This window comes from Suricata suricatta, chromosome 10 (genome assembly GCF_006229205.1).
Source record: "Suricata suricatta isolate VVHF042 chromosome 10, meerkat_22Aug2017_6uvM2_HiC, whole genome shotgun sequence".
NCBI lineage: Eukaryota > Metazoa > Chordata > Mammalia > Carnivora > Herpestidae > Suricata > Suricata suricatta.
Genome location: NC_043709.1, coordinates 126,785,448 through 126,798,163, shown reverse-complemented (window position 1 = coordinate 126,798,163; position 12,716 = coordinate 126,785,448). Strand labels below are relative to the sequence as shown.

General features: G+C 40.8%; 1 protein-coding gene across 3 annotated transcripts in view; it reads left to right on the top strand.

Annotated features, from left to right (window-relative positions):
• Window positions 1-12,716, top strand: part of CDC123 (cell division cycle 123) — a 57,726-nt gene that overhangs the window by 41,036 nt on the left and 3,974 nt on the right. For 2 of the 3 annotated variants that reach the window (XM_029953930.1, XM_029953928.1), the window contains exons 9-11: window positions 741-863; window positions 1,981-2,009; window positions 10,327-10,455. In XM_029953930.1, the coding sequence (XP_029809790.1) occupies window positions 741-863; window positions 1,981-2,009; window positions 10,327-10,455 (281 nt within the window). Of the gene's footprint in view, window positions 1-740; window positions 864-1,980; window positions 2,010-10,326; window positions 10,456-10,522; window positions 10,632-12,716 lie in introns of those variants that run through there. The other variant, XM_029953929.1, reaches the window with a different exon arrangement.

Here is a 12,716-nt window from a genome sequence, read left to right as displayed (position 1 = left end):
TGGGGTGTCTGAATTTATCATATTGTTAGGTATTCCTGGAAAAATTGCAGTACAAGTCCAGCTAAAGAAGGGAGTCATATTGGCACGTGATTAAGAAATTAGGTGGAAACCCTTCTTTCAGAGCAGAAAACTTTTTCCTTGGCCTAGAGCAAACTGGGAGAGTTTTTACAGTCATCCCGTTAGTGTATTTGGAATAAAATCAGCAAGTAACTCTGAAGAAAGGAATGTTGACTTTTCCATGATTTAAAACATCAGCTTGTGAAGGCAAGGTAGCATGTATGAGCAGGAAAGATAGCTCATACATTCATATTGCTATGAAATACAATATGAATATGGAAGACTTATGGAATATTTTAAGTTTCCCAAAGGAAAGTGGAAAAGAATACCAATCTGTAGAGTTTGGTAGCAGAAATCAAAGATGCGGTGGTTTAAAAGTGCTTCTTTCCTTTTTTACATTATGAACATATTTATGACTGAGTTCTTTCCATTGTACTAAATAAAAATAACTACTATTCCTAAAGTAAAAATGCATGATACGCAACTTATGATACAGCTCATTGAATGGGTTAGTTTTTACAATGCTAAGTTTTAGATTTATATAAAATGCTGACTCCTGTCTAATGCATTGTTGATCTTCTGATCTACTTTAATGGTTCTCTCAAAAAGAGGTTTAAATCACATTTTGGTGTTTTTGAAAAGATTGTTATATGATAATGGATATAAAATATTTTTCTTGTCAGGTGTTTCTCAGAGGGACTATACGCAATATTATGATCATATTTCTAAACAAAAGGAAGAGATTTGCAGATGCATACAAGACTTTTTCACGAAACACATACAGTACAAATTCTTAGACGAAGACTGTGAGTATTTTTATTGACCCAGTGAAATGAAGTATACGATATTACTGGACTTTATTTTATGGTGGCACGTATTTTAAAATTGCATTCGAAACACTATTTTCAGCATTTTGCTTTATTACTCTTTTGTATTACTGATGGTTTGCATGTTAATTTTACCTTCTTTAATCAGAGTCATTTTTTAATACTGAGGCAGTTCTCTCTCTGTAGATGTTATTCATTTCAAAGAGCTATCTACAGAGAATGAAATGCTTTTGTTATTCAGACTAAGTTAGTTAATTGATCAAGCTCCGTTTCTAGATTTTTAATTTGAATTATCGATAGCACCATTTACAAAGAAAACATTTGTGATTTGTTTTTTAAGAAACTGGATTGCGCATGAGAGTTTTCATGGATCTTAAAATTACATCTGCTCTGATTTGCATTTTTTCGCTTGCCAAGCCTGGGTTCTGTGATTTGATTTTAAAATAGATTTATCACTCCTTAACCATAGCTCAGTTTTATGCTTTCCTACTATAAGTTGTATTGATATCATTCCTCATAAAATGAGTTAAGTGATTGATGTTTTTTCACTAGTACATATAAGTTGTTTATAATGGTGAATTTCATGAGGTGAGTTTGGTTTGAATTTTTAAGTATAGTTGTTGACCTTTAAATAACTCAGGTTTGAACTGGGGGTTTGAATAGGGCTCTAAATAACTTTTTCTTGATTTTACTAGGATTTTCTTCTCTACCTTTATTGTAAGAATATAGTATTTAATATATATATGAAATACGTTATTCGACTGTTTATGTTATTGTTAAGGATTTGGGTCACCAGTAGACTCTTAGTAGTTAAGTTTTGGGGAAATCTATACCCTTAGCCTCCACATTGTTTAATGATCAGCTGTATAAAGGATTACGGCTTAGGATGGGGAAAGGAAAACAAAATTATATAAATAAAACATTGTAGGCTACTTTATCACATTGGAAAGTTTTGATACTAAGAGGCATGAAGTTCTCAACATGAGTATATTCTGATATTTGAATAACTAATAATATGCATTTTAATTTTCAAAAGGAGACTAAGATAATGAAAATACTAGTTCATTGTTAACTTTGAGTTTTTTCTCCTTCACAGTTGTGTTCGACGTGTATAGAGACAGTAGGGTAAGTGACATCTGTCTGACATGCTTTAAAGTCAGGGCTCATCCCACAGAGTACATAGCCATTATCTATGTAAAGGGCCCATTGCTCAAAAAATGTTTTCTCAAACCAGGTAACGTGTTTGAAATTTGAAATTTGAAAATACTCAAGAATCTCCTTTAATATACACTTAACAGTGGGAGACCTAATATCTTCAGTACTTTTGTGTCAGAAGTTTAGGGATTTTTTTTTCAAATGGCAAGGTTTCATTCTTTTTTTTTTTTTTTTTTTTTTTTTACTTTCTATAATTTATTTATTTTGTATAATTTATATCCAAATTAGTTAGCACATGGTGCAACAGTGATTTCAGGAGTAGATTTCTTAAGCCCCTTACCCATTTACCCCATCCCCCTCTCCCACAATCCCTCCAGCAACCCTGTTAGTTCTTTGTATTTAAGAGTTTTTTATGTTTTGTCCCCCTCGCTGTTTGTATATTATTTTTGCTTCTCTTCCTTTCTGTTCATCTGTTTAGTATCTTAAAGTCCTCATATGAATGAAGTCATATGATATTTGTCTTTCTCTGACGAATTTTGCTTAGCATAACACCGTCTAGTTCCATCATGTAGTTCAAATGGCAAGATTTCATTCTTTTTGATTGCCAAGTAATACTCTGTTGTCTATACATACCACATCTTCTTCATCCATTCATCCATCGATAGACATTTGGGCTCTTTCCATATGTGGCTGTTATTCATAGTTCATATTGGGGTTTCATGTGTCCCTTTGAAACAGCACACCTGTTGGATAAATATTTAGTAGTGCAATTACTAGGTCATAGGATAGTTCTGTTTTTCAGTTTTTGAGGAACCCCTATACTGTTTTCCAGAGCAGCTGCGCCAGTTTGCATCCCCACCAGCGGTGCACAAGGGCTCCTTTTGTTGCCTGAGTTGTTAATGTTAGTCATTCTGACAGGTGTGAGGTGGTATCTCAATGTGGTTTTGATTTGTATTTCCCCGATGATGGCTGACGAGCCTTTTTTCATGTGTCTGTTGGCCATCTGGATCTTACAAATTTAGGGATTATTAATTTGGCAGATGTCTAAATGGCTGCCTTATATCCTGCTCTCCACTTTTGTCAGTGGTCTAGGCCTCCTTAAACAGTTCAGTTTGCGGGGGCGCCTGGATAGCTCAGTCAGTTAAGCATCCGATTTCAGCTCAGATCATGATCTCATGGTCCATGAGTTCGCGCCCCGCATTGGGCTCTGTGCTTACAGCTCAGAGCCTGGAGCCTGCTTCAGATTCTGTGTCTCCCTTTCTATCTCTGCCCCTCCCCTGCTTGTGCTCTGCCTCTCTCTGTCTCTCAAAATTAAGTAAACTTTAAAAACTTCAGTTTGCACACTTAAATGTGGCCAGGAAGTTTTCATTTGATATTTAATTATTTTTAGTCAATTAAGAAACCCTTAGCATGATTGGAATCATTGTATCTTTAGACTGAAGATGAGGATTAGTGTATTCTTTAAATCTTCCAAGATAGAAACTTGTATAATGAAGAAGAAAACAAAAACCTGACTTCATAAGTTTTGCAGCAGAGATTTCATTATCAAGACATGCAGTCTTTTCAAAGGAATTTGGGTCACTAAATATCCTGTGATTAGTGCTTATTTACTAAGCTGTTGAAAAGACAGCAGGTGTGGTTTCCGAATACGTGACCATATGTTTTCCAAATGTTACCCACCTATTTCTCACTCCCGCTCCAAGCTCATTTCAGCTTCATTGTCGTGATGCTTGCGATATCTTTGAATCATTTTTGGACACAAGGATGTGGCCCATATGGTCTGTCTCAAAATAACTGTTAAATGTTGACTTGCCTCTGTTTAGCCAAAAGACATCACTTACTCTGTTTTCACCTGTCGTCAAGGGTGGTGGTACATATTAAGAGAGAGAAAGAGGAGCTACAAATTGAGTCTTGGTGAGGAAGAGGGATGTTACTCACATTTTCTATTTAGTGAAAAGAAACCTTAGAGAAAGGGTAGGAGGCTGGCGTGGTGGAGTGGACAGAAATTGGAGCTGACAAACCAGAGCCCAGCCTCCGGTCCTGGCTCTGCTTCTAACGGGTAGATACACACTGACCACATCAGTCACTCACGCAGCCAACATGATAGAGAGCCTGGACCTGTCAGATCTCATGCTTCTGACAAGAATCTTCTAGCAGGATGATCTCCTGTCCTACAAGGAGCCTGTCTTCAAGACTTAAGCATTCCAGGGAGTTGGCCTGGTGGTATGCAGGATCAAGTCAGTTAGTGAGTGAGTGGACCTGGCCTCTTACCCTCTTGCGCAGCTCAGAAGAACTTAATTTGTATTTAATTTAGGTTATCCATATAACCCTATGAGGTATGTAGTACTTGTTCTCATTTTGCAGATTTTAAAACTGAAGCAATTATATTTTGATGCAGTTCCTTTTTTTTTTTTTTTTTTTCTGAGAGAGAGACAGAGAGAGATAGCGTGAGCAGGGCAGGGTCAGAGAGACAGGGAGCTATAGAATCTGAAGCAGGCTCCAGGCTTGAACCCACGAACCGTGAGATCATGATCTGAGCCGGAAGCTGGACGCTTAACCGACTAACCCACCCAGGCGCCCTAATGCAGCTCTTTTAATGGCATTTAAAAATTTGGATTTTGCCCAGGTCTCCATATTTCCCTGGCAAATGTCAAGATCTACTTTGGTTCAGTAATGGTGGAAGGTTGGTGCAAATGTCTGATTTGGTGAAAGAGTTATATAAACTTCTTAATTGAAGTTGAACATGTACAGAAGTAATTGCTGCTATGATCTAATGGAACTGAAAGCAGTTGCGTGTTTTTCAAGTGAGAAGCCTGCTAGCATAAACATCCTGACAGTTTCTAGAAGAGATTTAAACCAGATTTACTCAGTGGCACATGCATCACTGTTCGGAGCTTTGTTGAGTAGATGATTTAGTGACAATTGTAGAAAACTAACTTTATGGTGGTGTCTCCTATGCCGTGGACTGAAGTGTGTTGGAGCGTGGCAGTACTTTGAGGAGTGTACTTTCTCGCTGCAGCGGGGCAAGTTGGCTCAGTGTTGTTAGACTCTAGCCATCATGTCTGAGGTGGCCCGTACCCTCAGTAGGTCCTGGATGAGGCTTCAGAGTATGTACTCAGGAAGCTTCTTAAGTGGTGATAGCACATAACTAGCATTTCGAGTAACTACTTCAGAGACTTGAAAAATTATTCCAGTCTCCTTATGTATTCTTTTAGTGATGACTATTGTTTTGTTATTAATTTCATTGCTTTACGGGCTGAGTTTGTCTGACCTTGAGTCTTTGTTATTGTTGTAACTGGCTTTGCAACTTGATCACTTTTTTTGGTGACTGTTCAATGTGTGATTGAAAAATTACAACTAATGTACAAAGTATTCTATAGATGTTTGTTAGATTAAGCTTGGTAATACTGTGAAAATATACTGTGTCTTATGGACGAAATGATGTCTGAGAAGACCTTCAAAATAATATAGATGTAGGGGGACTGGGTAGGATATAGATGTAACAGGTGGGCATGCAGTTCAGCAAGATAATTGTTGAAACTGAGTGGTAGCTTTATGGGGTTCTCTATACTGTTTTGTCTATGCTGTATGTATATATATATATAAACTTTTCCATATAACATTTTGTTTAGGGGCTTCTGGGTGGCTCAGTTGGTTAAGCGTCTGACTTCCGCTCAAGTCATGATCTCACAGTTCGTAAGTTCGAGCCCTGCATCCGGCTCTGTGCTGACAGCTCAGAGACTGGACCCTGCTTCAGATTCTGTGTCTCCTTTCTCTCTGCCCCTTCTCTGCTCACAATCTGTGCTCTCAAAAATAAATAAACATTAAAAAAAAATTGAAAAAAACATTTTTTAAATTTTAAAAACCATGAAAAAGTATCTATATCTTCCCTAAATTTTGATCTACTTAATATGTCAGTTACTGGCCAGGGAATGTTAAAATCTCCTGCTTTCTAATTCTGTCAGTTTTTGTGTTACATACTTTGACGTCATGGTCTTAGACAAATGCTTGTTTATAATGATCTTGTTTCCCCAGTGAATACTCACCATTAGGTGGTGACCTTCTCTATCCTCAAGAACGCTTTTGTGGTTTTTGCATTACAGTATGTTTTGTCTGCTATTAAGAGTGCTACTGTAGTTTTCTTTTAGTCTTAGAATTTACCTTTTTTCATTCCTTTTGGTTGTAGCTGTTTAATCGCTGTTAAGTGTGTGCATGTATCTTGTAAGTGGCGCATTGCCAGGTTTTGTTTTTTTAATCACTGACAATTTCTGGCTTTAACAGGGGAGTGTAGTTGGCATATATTTGCTATCTGAATATTTTATACCATTTTGAGTTTTCAATTTGCTTTTCTGTGCTTTTGTCCTCTCCTTTCATTTATAATACGAGTTTTTGTTTATTCTTTCCAACCTACGCTTTCCCCTTAAATTTTGAAGTTTTGGTTTTTATTAATTTTGGTAGTCACTGTCACATCTTAATAAGGATATCTAAGAAGCTCAAAAGTTAATTTAACTTCCTGTTGCCCTCATGATACAAGGATGTTGGAACATGAATTCCCAGTACCTGCTTACATTTTATATACGATCTCTGATTTTTAGTTCCACTTTGTATGTAATATACCTAAATTAGTCATGACTGCCGCAGTTCACTCTCCTTGCTTACCAGTGCCTCTTACCACTGCTCTTTGGATCCATTCTCTCTTTAGTAGTATATTCTCTAGTAGAAATCCCCTCAACCCCTGGCTGGAAGAGTTGTTAGTTTTCAAGCACGAATGACTGGCTTAGCTGGGTATAGAATTTTTGGTTGACAAGTTCTGTTGCCTCAGCATGTTGAAGACATTGTTCCATTGTTGTTGGTGTCTTTTTTCCTTTTTTTTTCTGAAGACTTCCCAAGTCTAAGAATTCATTCCCTTTGTCAGTTGTGAGAAATTCTCAGCTATCTTTTTTTTTTTTTAAGTTCATTTATTTTTGAGAGAGAGCAAGGGAGGGGCAGAGAGAGAAGGAGACATACAATCCCAAGCAGGTTCTGGTAGCACAGATCCCCAAGTGGGGCTTAAACTCATGAACCGTGAGATCATGACCTGTCCCTAAATCAGGAGTTGGACGCTTAACCAACTGAGCCACCCAGGTGCCCTTCAGCTATCTTTTCAAAAGTTACCTCTTTCTTTCTGTGTTCTGTCCTTTGGGAATCTGTTTAGAGGAATGTTAGTGCATCTCATTTTACCCTCATGTGTGCCAACATGTTTTTCTCTACCTCTTTACTGTACTGTGTTGTATAATTTTCTGATACATCTTCTGGTTTACTAGTTCTCTCATAGCTGTGTCCGACTAGTACATTTAACCTTTCACTAAATGTAGGTCATATTTACTACCTTTTGTCATTTCTATAGATTCCATTTGGTAACTTCAGGTCTGTGTATTTTTTTTTTCATAGCATCTTGTCTTTGGGTCTTGATTTCTTTTCTGTTTTCAGTCCTTTAAAACTACTGCATCTTTTGGATCAGAGTTTTCAAGAAATAATTTGCATAGAGTAAAATTCATCCTTTTTAGGGTGTAATTCTATTAGTTTTGACAAATATATCCAGTTGTATAATCCCTGCTACAGTGAACACGTTGAACTCCCTCACTGCCCCACGTTTCCTTGGGACCCTCCCTGTACCCTAGTCCTTGGCAATCACTGCTCTGTAAAACCTTCTGAGTTTTTTTTCCCTTAATTTTTAATGTTTGTTTATTTTTGAGAGAGACAGAGCATGTGTGGGAAGGAGTAGAGCTGTCAGCACAGAGCCCAATGTGGAGCTCGAACCCATAAACTGTGAGATCGTGACCTGAGCCAATGTTGGATGCTTAACCTACTGAGCCACCCAGGCACCCTGAAACCTTCTGAGATTTAAACTTTCTAGCTGATAACACATTTGCATTGCTCAAAAATTAAATCGATTTGAAAATATATGTAGAAAGTCTCACCCTTACCTGTTTGTTTGTGCTCCTACAGGGTCACTTTATTTCTTATATATCCTTCCAGTATTTTTTGATGCAAAAATAAGCAATATACTTATTTTTTCCAATCTTTCTTACACAAGAGTTAGCATAAGATTTACATACTGCACCTCGCTTTTTATACATTTGTTTAGACCACTGTGTTTTTTAGAGCTTCCCAGTTTCTTAGAACGGCATAGTGTTTAATTTTGTGGCTATAGTATATAGTTTGTTTAACCATTTTCCTGTCAAGGAACACATAGCTTATTTCTAGTGTTCTACAAACTCCTGTGAACAATCCTGCATACGTGTGTGTGCGCACATGTGTGCGCCCTGGCCTGAGCTCTTTGAAGGAGTATATTCTGTGTTATCCATCTTTATGCTCCAGTGCCTAGCAGTGTTTGATGTGTAGAGATTTATTTGGACGGGTGAGGGGGTGGTTAGGTGGTAGATAGATCAGCGTGACCACTCTTATCTGATGGATTTCCTGAAAACAATTTCTCAGGATGTCTTGTGCCTGAGATATCACATAAAAAGCATGGTAGAGCTGTAAAATCCTCATCTTGATGGTTTGCGTTGTGCATTATTGCAGCTGGTTTCATTTTCCTTGAACCTGGAGGATGCCCTCTGGGCCACACAGCAGGCCTGCCCGCTGTCAGTCCTAACGGTGGTGATCTGTTTTCATTTTTTATTTGCTTTCCGTGTTTTTTATATTACTGCATATTTTTAGTTTATGGAGCTTAATGTTCCTATACTAACAAGTACAGTAGGATTCACTCCACCCCTCCACCCCCGTTTGATAATGAGGTAGTTTTACTGCTTATAAAAACCCAAGTAGAAAGAGTTTGGAGGTTAGAAAATACCCATTTTTTAAAAATAACATCCACTATGTTAAAGACATCTTAGTAATCACCCCAATGCAAAGCTAACGTCACACAAGAAGATGATTAATGGCTGACTTTATTTCACATAGTCAGACAATGGACAGGTGGTCGTAGAATCTCTGTGAGGAAACAGCTCAAGAGGCAAGAAAGAGTTACAGGCTTTCTCCTGGGGTTTGTATAAAGTAGGAAACTTACCAAACTTGTAATGGTTCTTGGCTACTGACTAAACATTTCTGATGTTTGAAGGTAGTCCTAGTAAGATATTTCGTCTTCCTTAAAAATTGTCCTGTAACCCGGATGAGAAACAGCACTAGATTTTTTTTTTTTTTCTGGGAAACAGCGCTAGATATTAACCATGCCAGCTCGGCAGACCAGTTCCTGAGGTGTATGTAATTTTGTACACATACATCTGATCAAGACGCGATTACATATTTATAGCAAACGTTAATTACCAGCAACAAAATGGTTCAGTTTTATAGATGTTTCCGTGAGAAAAATCAAGAGGAGCAAAGATAAAAGTTTCAAGGAAGCACTTAATCTACTAAATGTCACTTGTTTCTCTGTGATCACCGGTGGCTTTAATCTCTTGGCAAGATTTCACAGATTCCCCAGGTCTGGTTTGTCAGTGCTCTGCTGCTTTATATGCTGAGATGCACCTCCCGAACCTCACTCTGTGTGACCGGGTCAGAAGTATTCTTTCCCCAAGGCTAGAGACTATCAGATTGCCCACCACTGCTCGGAACCGAAGATAGAAATTTCTTTTAAAGATTGTTCTGTTTTTTAGTTTGTTTTTCTTTTATCTTCCCTTCATGGGCCATAAGCTCTATTGTGCAGACAAAGCATATGCTACATTAAGGTTAAAAAACACAGAGCATTTTCCTGCATCTTGCATGTGGGTTTTTTTTTTTTTTTTTAATCATCCCTTTGCAGCTGGCTCTCGAAGGTAAGGAGGGTGCTCTCAGGTCTAAAGCTCTGCCCCGCCTCCGCTGGGCTTCCTCTGGAGAGAGAATTACAGACCGCCACCCCGCCCTCCTGACAAGCGAGCCCCCAGTCCTGCCCCCAGTCCTGCTCGTTTGGTGGAGCCATGCTGTGAGATTGCCCTTTGTCTTGCTTGGATTTTCGACTTTGAATTCCTGTATGGTTCCGGGCAGGAGTTGGCCTGACTGGCTTTTGCCTTCCAGGGTCCCTTCTCTGGAGCCAGTGGCAGCCTTCTCTCTGCGCCTGGCGCCACTCTCTTTAGGCAGGTGACCCTTTGTCAGCTGGGACCTATAGGAAATGTCTTTTGAAACCAGTTAGAAGATTGTTTAAGATTAGTGTTCCGGTAAAAGAATGTGAAGATAATGTGAAGATGATCTTCCGGATAAGACAGATGACAGCCTGGAAGTGTTTGTTTTTATTCCGTGCTTACTAAGTTTTCTCTTTTCACTCCAGGGGAAGGTATGGCTGATTGATTTTAATCCATTTGGTGAAGTCACTGACTCACTGCTGTTTACTTGGGAAGAACTGATATCTGGAAGAAACTTAAAAGGTGATTTTAGTGAAGGAGAAGGCCTGGAGCAGGTGAGAGGGTAAAAAGGGTGCCAGGAAACCACGGCATCCACTGAATAACTGCTTGCTTGTTCTTTAGGGACCAACAGATTTGCTAATAGAAACTCCCCCGTGGAGGTGACCAACAGAGGGTGTGCATTGCGATTCATTCGTTTAACATTATAAAAACAAATAATGTTCATCTTTTATATATTTCTCTAGTTATTTTTCTTTTTCTTGGCTCCTTTGGTCCTGCCCACGTGGAATGATCTTGACCTTGGGTCACTTTAAATGTCGATTCTGATCCTAACCCCTCCTGCCAACCCCCTGAGAGACGAAAACTGCAGGTGCCCGGGCTGGTATCCTGACACATCATGGCCCCATCAGGGGGCCCTGCTGTGGCGTCTGCCTCGCCAGCTTCCTCTTCCACCCCTGGTGGCCATCCCACACCTCTGCACGCCCCTCAGACCTCCCTGCCCATCCTCCCGTGCCTCCTCAGTAGACGATCCCATGTCCTTCATGGGAAGAAAATCCGCTGGAGCGAATTGACTCTGTGTGATTGTCCTCAAACCTACCAGCATCCCTGCGCCCCTCCGCCTTGGTCTGATTGTTCCACATGCGCAGCACACCGTGCCTTCCCTCTGCTGAAACCTGTGCTGCCATTCACTCCGCCCTGTCCCGTCCTGTCCCGTCCTCTGCTCTGCCCGCCCTCCATCTGTGGTCACACCGCTCTGTCCTGAAAGACAAAACCCTCTTCACCGTGTGTTCAGCCAGCCCTTCTCTCTCTCTTCATCTTCACAGCCAGACTTTCTTTGAGTAACGCCTTTGTGTTGCCTTTTTCTACTTAGAAAAGTAATATATCCCCCCCTTTTTAGTGTTTGTTTTTGAGAGAGAGAGCATAGAAGCCGGGAAAGGGCAGAGAGGAGGAGACAGAGGATCCCAGGCAGGCTCTGCGCTGTCAGCTCGGGGCTCAAGGTGGGGCTCAAACTCAAAACCAGGAGATCACGACCTGAACCCAGGCCATCCAGTGCCTCAGTACATGCCCATTTTTTAAAGAGAATTCTGAAAATGCTCATAATCCTACCACCTTGAGAATCACAGTATATATGAAGGTATATCCTATTTGGTATGTGTAACATATCTATAAACATATATATAAACTTTTTAAAATAAATGAGATTGTGCTACATACGTGTTACTTTGTGTGTATTTTTTATATCTTTTTTCAAAAGCTTTGTTTCATAGACAGAATCCGATTGTCATCCTTACCACTTCTGCTAACATTTGTCGGGCAGGATTTTGGGTGCACCCGCACACACATCTTGACACTGGTGGGACCGTGACAGCCACGCTCACGCTAGTACATGACCTGCTTTTTGTAGCTGCTCGGTAGTTGTACATCTGACGGCCAGCTGCCTTCCGCGGCCGCCTCTGCCTGCCGCCTCCCACCTGTGTGCCCCCCGCCCGCAGCTGGGGTGCCCCCTCCGCCCGTGGCCAGGGTGCCCACTCTGCCCGCGGCCGGGGTGCCCCTGAACCTGCCGCTCCACGCAAACCACGCTCGGCAAGGGCCCCGCTGCCTCGTTGCTGGTGCCAGTGGGCAACACACCGCCCTTTTTTCACTGAGTCACCCCGCCGGGTTTCCACCACACTTCTCCCCTTGCTTTCCGTGACACAAGCGCCCCTCCCGGGCTTCTTCCCGCTCTTCTGACGGCCGCCTTGCTTTCAGTGTGCGCGTCTTTTCTCTTGTCTACTTCTGAAAGGCTCCTTTCTGTCCTTTCCCTGCCCTGGGCCCTCCTGGGCCCCATCCGTCTGGTTGTGGCCCGGGTGGGTATTTTCCCGGTCCTGGCTCTTGCCCTGCTGTGCTGTACTTGCCAGTGCCTGGTCTCAGACTGTCAGTTTCTGAGCACGGGGGTAGTGTTTCTCGTGTTCTCCGCAGATCTGTGCGGCTTGGCACACATTTGGCACACTGGAGGTCTGTGGAATTAACGAGTGAAGGAATTTTCTTTGTGTTGGCATCTTAGAGTTGGGGGCCATTCAATCTGAGCGTCAAGGAAAGAGAATGTAAATTATTCAGCATAGGGTTATTTTTAAAGATGAGGGACACAGTCAGTGGATAGAAACAGTTTGTACAAAATTCACTCTATGATCCAAATCTTTTCTTCCTTCTTAATTTAAACAACATTATATCGGAGGTCAGGGGAGGACAGGGAACAGGAACTGGCTCCTGCTTTTCCCCCAGTGTCACGTCGTGCCTGTCCCCCATCCTTACTCCCCCTGCCAGAGAACGGGCTTGC